This window comes from Perna viridis, chromosome 5, assembly GCF_037379345.1.
Source record: "Perna viridis isolate PV_CMFRI_1.1 ecotype Kerala chromosome 5, ASM3737934v1, whole genome shotgun sequence".
In the NCBI taxonomy this organism is placed as follows: domain Eukaryota; kingdom Metazoa; phylum Mollusca; class Bivalvia; order Mytilida; family Mytilidae; genus Perna; species Perna viridis.
In genome coordinates, this window is record NC_142449.1 from 43,826,990 (window position 1) to 43,842,870 (window position 15,881).

Below are 15,881 nucleotides of genomic sequence, written 5' to 3' on the forward strand. Positions count from 1 at the left end.
TGTGTATATCATTTAAGCAAACTATGAAAATCAAGGCCTCTTATTTATGATTTAATTTTTTATTGCTTTCAGAGATCTTATCGACCCAAAGACTAAGGTAAAAATAAAGTATAAGAAAGGTGTCTATGTGAAGGATATAAACTTAGAAAAAGTAAATACATTGGAGGACGCCAATAAGGTATATATTTATTAATAAGTAGCAATCTTTTTAATAATCATGCAAATTCTGTAATTATATGTGATGTACCACAAAAAAGCAACACATTATTTTTACTATTACTTATCTATAAGGAAATGTAAAATTATAACATGTGAATCCAATCTGGCTGCTCTTAAGAAATAACATTGGTAATTCGATATTTCCATTGTATTTTAGTGCCATTTACAGAGCTACCTCCCTAAATTTTGAATTTACAGTACATTCTTTAAAAAATGTCTCCTGATAACAAGAAGTGAATGTAAAGCAACATGTTAAGTAGCACTCAACATAAGAATCATGCAAAATGTGATTCATGGTTGGGAAGCCTACATATTTTTATTTTTGAAATTTCGTTTAAAATTTCATAGTAAACAGAAAGTAATTTATTGTTTTTCATTTAACCCTTGTTTTTAGGAGATAAAATTATATAAAATATACTGTAGAATTGAAAATTATGGGAGATAACTCTGTAAATGACACTGAAATTGTATTTTCCATGTGAATTATTTCCTAAGAGTAGACAGATTAGAATTAATAATTATTAATTCATATTAAAGAACTTTGAAGCAACATAATAACAAAACTAAAAATGTGTAGAATTCTTTAGGATGAATCGTATTTTATAGAATTTCACGATTCTTACAAAGACTGCTATTTAACTTCTGTTTACTATGGCATTATCAAAAACACAAATATGTAGGCTTTACATCCATGAATCACATTTTGCATGATTCTTAGCTGGAGTACTACTAAAGAAAGTTTTGCGTTTAAGGAGGGTGTAAATAGAAGACCCAGGCGCCAATTTTGTTTTAAAATAATTTCCACTCATTTTAAGCCGCAAACTCATGTTTTAGCAAAAAAATCAGGGTTCAACCTCAATGATTGAACCAAGCTGCTCTTTGCGAATCATTTTAATACAGAAAGAACACAGAATTAAGAAGCAGCAATATTTAAAATACTTACGAAGATTAATCCGTTGAAATAGTAACACTGAAGATGATTCCAAATCGAAAACGTAGGAAGCCCAAAAAAGCCCTAAAAACAGAAGAAACAAACAGCTCAAACGCAACGTAAACTCGAGAAGTACTCAGATACTCTAGAAGGATGAGTATTCCAGATTATTTTAAGACACCACCTGTCGTTCTAAGGTCTTCGGTCATTTTGATAATGACAATTTACACCGGCATATCGGGGACTCGCTCATAACTTGAGTGTTAAACGCTGTGTCGTATCTTGAAAACCTGTGTACATTTTGCAGTTTCTATCAAAACATTTGAGTTAAAAAACATACAATCCATACACATGAGCAACTGGAAAGTTACTACACAGGATAACATAGTTTTACAAATCTAAATAATTTCATTTTGGCATAGTGTTTTATTGAAACTTTTGTTTTAACATTTTGCATATTTTTATTTCACAGGTTTATTCAAAAGCCTTGAAAAACAGATCGTCATCGATGTCACATGTTGTGTTATATGTAACTATTGAAGGGCGACACACGGAAAAATCTCGAAAATTAACAACTAAAGGTATTGTAACATGTTTGTAGGTCAAAATCATCTAGTTTAATAACACTTTAAAAATCGTGAAAATTGAACCAACTTTTGCTCCAAATCTATTGCTTTTGTAATGGGTTTGAATTTGAAATCACAGCAGGTCGCTTTTTTTTTGTACAATTAGACAATGAGAAAAGTTTTTAAGTAGCAGTCTTTGTAAGAATCATGCAAAGTCTGTAATTTGTGATACACCCTAAAATAGCTACACATTTTTATTTTTGTTTATAAGTTGCTTTATAGGTCTATATGATGAAATATATGATTGTTCATTTAAATCTGTTTGCTCTTTGGAGATAATCCACATTGAAAATCTAACAGATTCTATTGTATTATAATGTCATTTCCAGAGTAATTTTCCTTGATTTTGAATTTTACAGCATATTTTATATAATTTGTATCTCCACGAACAAGGGTTAAATGAAAAGCCACATGCTAATTTCTGTTCACTACAACATTTTAAAAAAATATCAAAAATAAAAATATGTAGGCTTTCCAGCCATGAATCATATTTTGCATGATTCTTATCTGGAGTGCTGCTTAAAAAAATTATGTAAACATTCCTGTTACAGATCTAAAAAAATAGTTTTGTCATCGTTTATTTCATTTTATCAAGTGTCATATCCTACCAATTTAATTTAAAAAGACCTATCAATTCTATCAACACTTCATTCTACTTTCTGTTCTGATGACCTTTTTGATGATCTGTAATTCTGACTGAGTCATCAGAACAGAAAGTAGAATAAAGTGTTGTTAGATCCTGCATGTAATGACAGAATTATTGATACTAAGGTATTATATCAATTAGATTGATTTCTTATATAGATAGCAGTGTTTTATCGAATGTTTCCAGTGTAATAAATTTTGATAATTCACGCTGTGAAATAAATTCGATATTTTCACTCTCGGACTTTCTCCCACCAAAGCGTCACAACTTTGATATCAATCCGCCATTCTCAAATTTTGAAATAAATGTTGAAATAAGCAACGTACAATGGAGGAAATCTATGGAACGCCTAAACTGTCTGATGAGATACACATTTGTTTACGTGTTGTCAACTTTATATTACTTGCTGTGGTTTTATAATTACATGTGGTCAATTTGTATTTATGTTATGTAGGAACATCTTTACATTATGTCGTTTTGTCTTTACGTTCTGCCATTTCTTCTTTACGTTCTGTAATTTTGTCTTTACGTTCTGTCGTTATATGATTACGTTATGTCAACATATATTTACATTATGTGGATTTATCTTTACGTGCAGTGGTTTTCTTATAACGTGAGGTCGTTTCATCTTTACGTTATGTCAATCTCTATATACTTTATGTGCATTTTCTTTTCTTTACGTGCAGTGATTTCTTCTTTACATGATGTGGTTTCTTCTTAACGTGATCCCGGAACTTTTCGATTCGGTGTAAATTTCAAATCAGTCCGTAAAAGGCAAAATAGACGTCACAACGCCGATTAGAAAAATGCTGAACGAAATACACTTGGGTAGTCTATCCAGTCACCCTAGAGTATTTATTCTATTGTGAAAAAAATAGCTTATTTGTTATTTACATTCAATATTTTCACAATTGATACACCTGGGACTCTGTTGATGACTTGTGGCGATTTTCGTAGTCAGAACATATTTTTTTTAATTCCAAAAACATTCGACACTACAAGTTATTGCGTGACTAAATTTAATTTTCTACATTAATAAACCACCAAAACTAATTTTCAAGAAAGAATTTTCAAAAAGTGTTAAAAATATTACCCCTACCCCTAAAAAACTGGTCCCAGTATCAAACATAATTTTCATTCATAGCATACCGACACTGTGAAACTCATATTTTAGACATTCATAATTAAGATAATGATTTAATCAACATATGAGCTCAATTCAAAACAATACTTTTTTTGTATTTTTGGCTACTTTTTATACCTCGTTGAGGCAAAAATCATTTTTTAGCTCACCTGTCCCAAGACCATGTGATCTATTGCCATCACTTGGCGTCCGTCGCCGTCCGTCGTCGTTAACAATTATACAAAACTCTTCTCCCCTGAAACTACTTAACCAATTAGAACCAAACTTGGTATGAATGTTTCTTGTGGTATTCTCCATAGAACTGAAATTGGGATTTTTGTTTCGTCGAAAAACATGGCCGCCGTTACTAATAATAGTACATAGGAGTCAGACAATAGTTTTTTGCATATATCTTCAAAACCGATAGGGTTTGCCAAATTCTTTTTATTGCTGAAATGATCCTTATTATAAGGCTTACTAAAGTATCCAGGAAGAAAAAAAATGTCAGACGTTTCCTTGTTAGAGTTATTGCACTTGAAAGGTGAAAAATGATTTTTTTTACAAATTTTAGCCAATATCTTGAAAACTATGATAGATAGAATAAAACTTTAAATTGTTGAAATGATCCTTATGACACGACCTACAAATGTTTGTGGGGATCAAACTTGTTGGATGACTCCTTGTTAAATTTTTTGCCCTTGAAAGACAAAAAAATATGTTTTTAGCAGTTTTCAGCCAATAACTTTCAATTGATAAAAGGATCCTTCTGATAAGTCGTACCAAAGTGTTCATTGAGTGACAATTGTTGGACAGCTCCTTGTTAGAGTTGTTATCCTTGAGAAAAAAATAAAAAAATAAATAACTAGGTGAGCTATTTAGGGTTCTTGGAGCATCTTTTTTACGTTTTGTTATACTTCTAACTTCTTTTTTTCTGCAAAACGAAGTAAATTCACATATGTATGTATCAATTTGCTGCCAGATATCTCAGCTTTACAATGATACCAAGAAAGTTGCGGTAACACTTGGGTTTTGTATTAAAATGAATACAATGGAACTCTGTCTCATAGAAATCGCTTAAATTGACATATTTTTCCATGTCAAAACCCCTAGAGTATATATTCTTCAGTAAAAAATGGCTTACTAGTATTTATTATTTATGTCCGGGATATTCACAACTGATAGTTTGGATTCTGTTAGTGACTTGTGGCGATTTTCATAGTCAGAATTTATAAAACCAAAATGATAATAAAAATAAAAAATGCAAAAATGGGAATTTCAATATTCCCGTAAAAACTTCGACTCTACCAGATATTACTCGACTAAAAAGTCAAATTTTGAATCATTCGATATAAATTAAATTTCCTGAATTAATAAACCACCATTAACTGATTTTCAAGAAAGATTTTTTTAAAATGTTTTAAAATTTAACCCAAAAAGTCGTAAGTGTGAAATTGATCGTAAATCATGACATCACAATGCTATTTTAGTTTGTGACGTCATTACTTACGGTCAACCTGGTGTCAGTTTCACAAAAAGTTGTAAGTGTAAAATTGATCTTAAGTAATGACGTCATAAACTAAAATAGCATTGTGACGTCATGATTTACGATCCATTTCATACTTACGACTATTTGTGAAACTGACGCCTGAAGAATAGCCTTTCAACATGCAAATAAGAAAGTAATTTTCATTGTACATGTATTACAATTTGGGAATTATTGAATTCATTCTTTACTAAATCTGTCTCCATGAAATTCTTATTTCAATTTTACATTACTCTATTTATCAAAAACAATTTGTCTTTCAGGGGAGCTAGTCTTAATAGATTTAGCTGGATCAGATGTTATGGGCAGCGAACAATGGGAAAATTCAAATATAAACAAATCTATGAAAGCGTTCAAAGGTGTTATTAAGGCACTGGGGTCAGGAAAGGAGTGTCCTGCACCAGATTCACAATTAACCAGTCTTTTACAGAATTATTTAGGTATATATTATTCTCGAATTATTCTCAAATCGAATTTATTTTTAATTCATTATTATCGAAATAAAAAGTAGTTCTTATTTTTCAAGGCCAGTTATAGTAAACTCAATGTAAATTCATGCTGAAACACCAGAAATTGACTACGATCGCCAAGTAACACGTAGAATTGACTGGTTAAAGGAGAGTCCTACGCACACTTTTAATTATTTATAACTTATTGCTTATGTATATGGCATTATCTTGTATTGCCCTTGGACAATGATTTTGCCTTCAATATTGAAAATGTCCTCAACTGCGACTCGATGCTTTATCAACGTTTCAGGCAATATCACTCTCCCTTTAGGTCAATTTATCATGATAATGTCGTCTACACAGGCAATTTATATGATTAAATCTTTCTTAAGAACACAGAAAAGTCATCACACACATGTAATTACGGAGATGATCAATATTGCGACCCTGCTATAAAAATCAATATGTTCAAATTTAGAAAAAGATGGTTAGGAAAAAAGTTTGGTCCAATTCCTTGCTGTTATAAACATTATTCATATTCATTTACAAATAGAATCAATAAATATTGTATCTAAGAAAATTCAGGATTTAGCGAAGAAATATTTTTTTATTCTATAAACAAATCTTCATAAATTTTCAATTTTGCTGTTATATTTGTTAAATAATCATTGAACCCTCATGGGCAGTTCAGCTCCAGCTTCTCGATAAAATATTCTTGTATTCTGCCTACAAATGTGGCACACATAAGAAACAAGCATGCTATGATCATCATGTTTTCAAACTATAATTATACCATGTACAAGAATCTACGATTACCCTTCGTCGATAGCAAGTGTATTTTAAACATAATATTTATAAGATGTCGGTCATTTTTCCGCTGCTGGGGAATATTCCTAAAATATACCTTGTTGTCCCTTAGTTTTTGCTAAAACGAATAAGGGTTTTTTAACCCTTGCGATCCCAATACCGCCAAAATTCATTCGGTAGTATTTTGGTCCATTGCACCAATCAAGTAGCGTGATTTATCAGTTGAAGCGTTCCTAGTATCAGTCAAACGGTCAAAAGGCGGCCATGCAACAGAACTAGAAAGATATGGGAACTCTTTTGAAAAGAAAGATGAAGCATATGGTAATCATATGACTATCATATATAAATTATCACATTACCATTGTATGATTACCAAATGATTTGCATATGTGGCACATTTGGCTGTGTTTAAGGCACACCACTATATGTTTTCTTACACAGGTAAAGATAAAGGCACCACCGGTAAAGTCTTGATGATTGTTACAGTATCACCTGATGATAAACACGCCGATGAAACGATAAAAAATTTGCAATTCGCCCAGCAGGTCGGAGAAGTTTACTTAGGACCAGCTTCTCGAAATAGAAATACTTGAATCACAAACAGGATGGTATTTACCTTCTGCTTCGAAATATTTGTACGTCAATGCTATTGTCAAAGTCAATATTTTCTTATAGTCATCAGATACAGATTTATGGATAGTTTTTCTTTAGATATTATGATCAAATTTTCAAAATTAACTTCTAAATATGATTTTAGCTGTTGATGAATTTGAGCTAGGATACAAAAAATGTTTCAAGGAAAATTATATAAATCAGATTTATCAATAAGAAAACATCAGGTAACAAAGAGTTTAACGGTAAGAAGTACACCACCCAACTGTCGCATTAACACACATTAAAGTACCAATGAGAAAGATATACTAAGGGTGGCCTTGAGCAGACGTTTTTCATCCCGGTGTATAGTCGTTGTCTCTTTGACTTTTACATAGTTACCATATCCATTCTCATCATATCCAATTTGATTAAAGTAGCAGTCTTTATAAAAATCAGACAGGAAGTGATGCATGCATGTAAAAAACCCACCAAAGAAGTTACTACGGTAAGGGCAAAATTTGGCCTCAAAAACAAAGTGTACATGAACAAATTTTATGTTGTTTCTCAAGCTCTTTAATGTGTTATATAGTTGATTTTATTGGTTTATGGTTATAATTTGAACAAATACGGTCGTATCTGCACTTCAAACTAGGCTGTGCAGTTTTTCCCTCCTTTACCAATGGCCACATGTGTGTTGACTCTCGTGCTCCATATATTTTGTGTACAGTTGTCAGTTACCACTTGTGTAAATATATCTTGAGTCAACAGATGTGTGACCACTTCCGTTCCACGCAAAACAAACATCTTAAAAGTTTCAGAAATGTTAATTTTTTTTTTTTTTTGGTAAAGGTTACATAAATGCATACAGTTATTTTTGGAACAACGTCATGAATATTGTCAAAAACATCTTTCATTCAGTGTTTGCGACCATTTTACTACACTTAAACTACCTAGAAATCAGCTTTCATTAAATTTTTGAAAATGCCCGAATTATGAAGCTAAATGGAGTCCTTACCGAACTTTCTCCTATACTTTTATGTATAATTATACATATACTTACATATACTGACCAAATGACAACTCATAGTTCGGCGTTTTTGAGATAAAACTGATACAGATTGTGTATGAAATTGGCACGTTCCAAGTGATATTATTCTTGGTTTGATTCGGCTGATTGAAGTGGGAGATGAGTATGTTTTTTTTTCTCAAAAATGCAGATCAAACTCAAAGGTCTATCTTTACGTAATAATATAGCATTTGTAGACTTAAAAAGCATATTATGTTCAGTAGGTTTTTCTAAACCGTAAATCACTTCTACTTTTGGTAGTGTCTGAATTTTATATGCAGTGGTACTTAAGTATGACCAGCATAAATTGTTTATATGAAACCGTTAATTAATCCAACGATACCTATTACATATGAAGTCTGTAACATAATTAACTTGCCACTTGTTCACTTCTTGCCAAATAGGCTTTTCTGACATATTTCTATCAGTCGGAACTACTCGGCCATTTCTGCTACACTAAAAAATAACCTCGTATGCAGAAAGGAGAATTTCTTCTTGAAAAAAATTGCCGGAATTGTTGTCATACCTGAATCAAAGTAGTTCTATCCACCAGGTGGCGCTAACAATTTTAATTGGATAGCATTGGAGGTGTCATACCACTATTTCTGGTCTCCATTACTTTCTTTGTTAAATTCAGCTTTTTATATGGCTCAAACATTGTTTTACATTAGTACTGATGGTGCTAGAGGGGTATCATTATGATGGTCACCCTTTACCTTTACTCTCATAAAAATATCAACATACCTTATGTGCCTTCTAAGAAAGAACGATAAAGTAAAAGTAGACAGGTGCAGAAATCACTACTTTCGTTTTGAAATTTAGCTATATCAAGGGGCTTAAGAGTTTTTGTTCAGAATTTTTTTCCCCTACACTGAATAAAGAAAATGAAGTTTTAAGAGTATTGCTGATTTATTCAGCTTTCAGATGACACCAAGTTTATATACCTCTACTAAACAAGGAGAATGATAGCGTGCTATATTGGGACTACTTCGTGTCATTACGAACTACTTTCTTGTATGTTCAGGCGACTGGTTTCCAAAATAGTGGTATTACGCCTAGAAATAAAGAACAACAAATTTTGGCGCGAAGCGAAGAGCTGAGAAAAAAAAGTAATGGTTAAAAATTCAACCAGTTTAAATATAATTTTAGAATAGGATAGGTCAATTCCGGACAGATCCATCCGCCTGGTGACTCCGAGGTTTTTCTGTTGTGTAACTAGATAGGCTGAGGTGTTCAGATTGATATTTCTGTTTTCCCGTCCTTAATGTTGTACTCAGTCATGCATTTATTTTTCATTATAAAAAGCAATAGCAACGTAACATTTTACCTGCAATCGTCGTCTGTCGAACTGATAAACTCGAAGCAATATTCAAAAGGGGTAGTCAAATAGGACAGTCTGATTACAACTGGCAATATCGAGGCAAAAAACGGAAAATATTGATTGTAATCAAACGAATATATTGTACCTACTTGAAAAAAAAAACTTCTTATCATTTCAGAATAAAAACAAAATTACCTCTAGTATATTATCGAAAAATACGTCGGTATGTGTACCCGGCGCGGGACGTGCAACTAACCTTGCATTGTATATTTCATTTGCATTTTGTGTTATTTTGTGTTTTAATAAGTATGGATAATTTATGTCTCAATGAGTTATGTGATTAGTTAGTCTAGTAATTTATGCAACTGTTGCAGGAAGATTCCTTGTGTTTAAAGTCTGAGTGTATTTGATAAGACCTTAATATGTATATCCCCCTTAACTTGTCAGTGCAAATTGAAAATAAAACTGGAATGTTCTGAGATATTCTTAAGTGTAAGTTTTTTTATAAGAATCAGGCAAAATGGGAAGAAAAAGAAATATGCATGTCAAAAACCCATCTATCTGACAATATAATTTCACTCAAGGATGTTATCTCTATTTGAAAAGAACCTTAATTTGATCTCTTCGCCACTTGATTTGTTCAGGAAATTTGTCAATATAATGTTAGAAAAATGAGGTTTTTGTCAAAATTGTCTGCCCTTGAAATGTTCATTTTCAGTGTTATAGAAAATCTTGTCTCTTTTCTTTTATTTTGATGGTGCAAATAGTCAATTTACACTTTCAAAATTGTGGTTGTTTGATACCATATTTCATCATCTGCTTGATCCTTAGATAGACTGACACTTAAACAAGGCCATATTCTTAAATGTTACATCAGTGGCTGCAATTTAATTTACAAATAGTTACATGTTTTTGTACGGAGGATCATATGGCATCATATGGACTGGTATGTCGTCCGGAAGAAAAATAAATGGACCGAAGCGCAGCTGAGATCCATAAAATTTTTAAGGGCGACATGTCAGTCCATATAATGCCATTTTGGCCTCTGTACAATTAACTATTTGCTATATCATACTTCTCCAGTTAACAAGCTTCATTCTTACTCTGAATAACTTGATTGAGTATCTTGTTGTATGTTTGGAATCTTTTGACTCCTGTATAGCCTTCAATGCGTCTTCGTCCAACGAAGAAAATCTGCCCGTCGACATTTTTGTATTGATTGAAAATCAGATAACAGAATCGAATCCGGAATGAGACTCAATGAAAATAACCCACGCCTTCCGTTCCAATATAATTTCCAGCCGGTCTATTTAGAATTATAATTATTTATGATTATTATGCATGTTCTTATGATTTTATGATTTCCAGCATTTTGTTTACCTGACTGATGTTTATGTCATTAAATGCTTTGAATGTTTGTATAATTGTTTGAAAAGCTTATAAGGTGCTTAGAATTGTAAACTAGATATTTGTAATGTAAAGGTCGTGCTATAAATAAATTTTTTTTTCTCAAAGATAGAGTTATTTTTATGGCTTTTTTATATAATTAAGGACAAAATTGTAAAATTACAATATGCCTTATCAACCTGTGGTTATTTTATTTTCTCGCTTGTGATGAACGTCGTTAACTTTAGGTATTACCTTTTCGGCGTCGGTTTCGGCCTTGAAATGGAGATGTTGTATTAAGTTTTCGGATTGGGTCAGTTTTATATGAACTACTTTGGCATGGTCAGTCGTATTCGGTATGCATTTGTATAAGCAACACATCATCTAATTCCATAATTGTTTCATGCATATGCCCCGCAGTCACTATCAACTATTTGATAACAACGACCATGTGCAAATAAAACCAATGAAAAAATCAGTAAAACTTTAAAACAATGACGCTTCCTTCCTTTTTATAAAACATGGAAATCTGTCCGAAACTGGACTTGTCTTCTTATTTCGATATTTTTTGGTTTAGAGTACTTTTTAAAACAATTCTCGACCTTTCTATGTATTTAGTTTTAATGCTGACCCAATAGTTACTTCCACCGGGTTACTGCTTAATTTTCCCGTAAAAGTAACAGTTTTCAACAAAAAAAAATACTGGGATAGTGTAGCACCTACCTGTGGAAGTAAGAACTGAGCCTGCTCAGAAATAAAAGAAAATAGCCCGGGAGGGTCTATTAACCGTAGATAATATTAGAATGATTGATTGAAAAGAGTGAATAACCAGATTTTGATCATGAGGACCGAAGAACGCCTAGATTTAATGAGTGGTTAGAATTTGTTCCGCGCACGAGTAAAATCCTAATGCGTTCTTGGCACGAGTGATAATATCTTGTTAATTCACGATAACAAAGTGATTATCCTACTGCTGTTTTCAACATAAATTTTAAATGATATTCATGTTGAGACACGTTTTGACGGGAAAGGGTCCCAGATTGAAATTACCGAATTTATATCACAGTGAAAATTATCCCAAAAAAAATTACAGAGGGAACGTTCCTTAAATATTACTGCTATCTATATAACAAATGATAAAACATCTGTGTTTGTCAAGTAAGTAATATGCTGTTTTATTACCGAGATGTTTATAAGTTACAAATACATGTAATACTTATTTTTGCATTCCACACTGTTTTATCTTGTAACAAGTAAGTGAAATAGTAACTTCTCCTATTCAAAGCCGGCTATTACAAACCAAGTGACTTCTAAACTTTAAATTGGTATACCATTGCACTTTAGATCTGCAAAGGCATAATGTGTATAGCACAACAGAATTGACTGTCAGTAGTCAGTATGTTAAAATAAACAATGTCTTTGTAATGACTAACTACAAAACATTTTTAATGGTAGTCTTCTTCTATACAAATTTGAATCCTACATCGAAATGTATTAAAAAGCCAAATATAGACGAAATATTCCGAATCAGTGTGGTTTTCAAGAAACATTAAAAAAGACTTAAAAATGCTTTGGCAGGTATGATTATGACAGGTACAGTGTTTTAACAAAGTTAAATCTCATAGGAATGTATTAACATTTTAAATACCATTACATAATGGCAGAGGAATCACGCTCAATAAGATTTAAAGTAATCTTTTGGCACGCACTATATACATGTCTAATCAAATCACCGATGTTGTAAGATATTTGTGGGAAATGTTCATGTCGTTCGCCCTCAAAGGTGTATAAGGGTTTAAGTATGATTCCCTTGTTATCATATACATATTTTCTTGTGAAATCACTTCACTATCTGTGTCATTTTCGCATTTAGTCCGTGAAGCGCGGCGTATATGAACTATACCTTCATCGTTACAACTTCTTTAAACATCGATCTGATGAAACTCCGTATTTTTCGTCGGTAAGTCATAGTGCCCATTTGTTTTAGGATAATCATAATCGCTGTTGGTAGCTTGATTTACTGCGTCAACATTTGGTCGGAGGGTCGATTTCTGTCCATCAGAAGAAAACTCAAATACAAAGTTGGAAATGTATTCTTGATTCGGATAATGGTATCCACTACCCATTTTCTTAAAATCGTCTCCTTTGTGATCTAGATCATAGGAAGACTTCAGAAATGTTCTCCTGATTTTCATTTCCATCATCTTGTTGTTCTTGGTGTGGGTCCATTTTCGAGCTTATTTGATCCTTTTTCTGACTTCTTTTCATGATGAATTTGTAGCCGGAACAAAAACTAACAGTAATTGAAAATGCGAAACTTCCAAATATGATCAAATAAACATCTTTTTGTTTTGGCGCTGAAAACACAAAGTACAAATTAATAAATCAAAAATAATATTTTTAAAGTCAACAATCAGGGGCGAAATCGTCAGATAATGCGAACTGCCGAATTAAAAAAGATGAATTGGTGGCTTCAATATAGTATCAATATTTTACCGTTTTGAATTTAGGTGAAACGTTGGTGCAATTGACCAATTAAAACTTGATATGAATGTTTCTAAGGTTGTTCTGCATAATACTAGTGTGGGGATTTTTGGTCCGTCGAAAAAACATGACCGCTGTTACTAAAACAGAACATATGGGTTTGACAGACGTTTTTCGATTATATCTTCAAAACTGTTAGGTTAAGCAAAATTGAAAATAGCTGTCAGACCAACGATTTTCGCATATATCTTCAAAACCGTAGAGTTTAGCCAAAACAGATGGAGGTAAACGTGTTAAGCATGATGACATCTATGTGGTAATTTTTTTCGATATTTAAAAATAGGTTAATCCATGCTGTCGTATGGCTGACATTTTATAAGTCCAAGTCTACCAATACGACTAGAGCAAAACGGCGGTTGTTTGTAAATTAGATTTACATATATAAGCTTACCATTTCCTAGTAAATGTACTTGGATTAGCCTTCCAGCTTTGTATCTGTTATTGTTTTGTTTTTGTTTTTTTTTCAAAAAAAAATTAGGCCTGCATAAGTATAAACTATCACTCTTTGTGCTTTAGTTTTGTTTTTTGTTTTTTTGTTTTTTATCTATTATTATTCTTTTTATTGAACAACTTTTCGATACTTTAAGCTACCGTTGTGGTGTTTTCTGATTATGTCTAATAACACCCAAACTTTTGTTATAAACTTTTGACCCTACATTATCGCAATTCCCAATAATGAAAGCTCTAAAAAAAAGTTCAAAAGCATTATCTGTTTCCTACCAGTATAACATGTTGTTCAATTATCCCCGCCTTCATAGTCTGCATATCACAAATATATAACGTCAGATGCCACAAAATTTCTAATCACAAGATTGAATCCTTTTCTTTTTATGTCATGTATGACTTCAAATCGTTTGTATAATGGATGAACATGTCTAAGATCACCACATGTTATTATATCACGCGCATTCCCCCATCTAAGGATCCCTTCAACTGCATCATCTTGAGTTCTGCATTTCAATGTGACATTATCGCCCTCAGCACAAAATTCAATTTTCTCGTGTGCAATAAACTTTTCATTAAAACTATCTATAAAAATTCATTGTTTAATTACAAAGAGATATATATATGCACGAATACATACTGAAATTTATAAGTAACATTTACAGATTTTCTAATGCCCAAATGTCGTCCACTGTCTTATGTAGGCTAACATAACATTAAACTTGAACAGTTAGAGAAATAGACACTTGAATTTCTTTTAAAACTGAAAAAAATGTTTTTAATTATCACCATTGTAACGGATGCTTTTTTTTGACATCTCAACTTTTGAATGAAAATTTGGTATAAAGTGTCAGTCTCTGTAAAAATTCATGCGAAAATCCTTCGATACAGATATTAAATAATGGTCTTTTCAAATAGAGAAAGCATCCTTGAGTTATATTTTACTATCAGATTGGTGTTTTTTTGTCATGTATGTTTCGGATTTTTTCCATTTTGACTGATTCTTACAAAACCTCCATTTCAGTCAAGGTGTGCGGATGTATTATTTTTAAATGTCTATTCACTTCTTATCCGATTAATCTGTGTATTACAGCGCACTTTTTGTGGTATACACTTAACATTTACATCGGAAACGATGAGCCATTCAAACCCCCTTTCTCCATAAAATGTTTCTCATTTTCAATAGAAATATTTTTATTTGCTATTGCATTGTAATGTTCTATACCATTTTCAACAGAAATAATTCCATTACATTTTTTCGGTATCTGAAATATTCTATTTGTTTTAAATATAATATGTTTGAACAAAAAAAGTTGAAAACCGATTTTCTTAACCCTAACTAAAATTTCCGTCCCAATACGAAATCTTTATTCACCATTTCCCACGCCGAACTGAAGTTGGAATACAGTTCATTATTCACTATTGAAAAATGAATAGTAAACTAGTTTACTATTCATTATTCGAACCTACATGAAACATCAGACAGGTCATTAAGTAGATATCTACTTCAAGACTAGCGAGATGAATATCTTACTTTTAAAGATTGTGAAATGAACAAGTCGTTAATATTTCAACGGTATCATTTATGATACTAGGCACACATGCTACAGATAAAATACACTCGGGAGCTATAAGAGGCAACCATATTCCTCTTAGAAGTTGCTTTTCTAAAGGGCTACAAAATAAATATAGTAGTAGTGAATAGAGGGCATCTCGGTTGGTATAGCATGTACGGGGGACCCAACGTGTCAATTATGGGATCTATGGACGTAAACCATTATAACTTGGAACACTTTGCGCATAGTGTCATCCCCGTATTAGGCAACCATATTCTTCTTAGATGTTGCTTTTCTAAGGCGCTACGCAATAGGTATAGTGAATAGAGGGCATCTCGGTGTCATCCCCGAATTAGTCCTATCTTAGGGGCTACACAGTAGATATTCCTTTTATCCTTTTAGGAAAGTGCGTAGAAATACTTGTTTGACGATAAAACTCCAAAAAGGAAACAAAAATGGTTACGAATTTCTGTATAATTGACATAATATCATTTCTGTGGGTAATTGATGCGTTTAGTAGCTTTAAGAACTAATCAACAAGATATAACGTAGATTGTATTGTGCACTATAATCGAGCTACACGAATGGGCAGGCTGAAATCACTACTACTGAAATCGTAAAATTAT

At 32.2% G+C, this 15,881-nt stretch overlaps 1 protein-coding gene across 7 annotated transcripts in view; it reads left to right on the forward strand.

Annotated features, from left to right (window-relative positions):
* Positions 1-10,839, forward strand: part of LOC148617842 (kinesin-like protein KIFC3) — a 58,100-nt gene extending 47,261 nt beyond the window's left edge. For 6 of the 7 annotated variants that reach the window (XM_088585421.1, XM_088585423.1, XM_088585426.1 and 3 more), the window contains 4 exons: positions 73-178; positions 1,623-1,731; positions 5,352-5,528; positions 6,786-10,839. In XM_088585421.1, coding sequence (XP_088441547.1) covers positions 73-178; positions 1,623-1,731; positions 5,352-5,528; positions 6,786-6,937 — 544 coding nt within the window. In that variant the 3' untranslated portion in view covers positions 6,938-10,839. The remainder of the gene's footprint in view (positions 1-72; positions 179-1,622; positions 1,732-5,351; positions 5,529-6,785) is intronic. The other variant, XM_088585424.1, reaches the window with a different exon arrangement.
* The last annotated feature ends 5,042 nt before the right edge of the window (positions 10,840-15,881 follow it).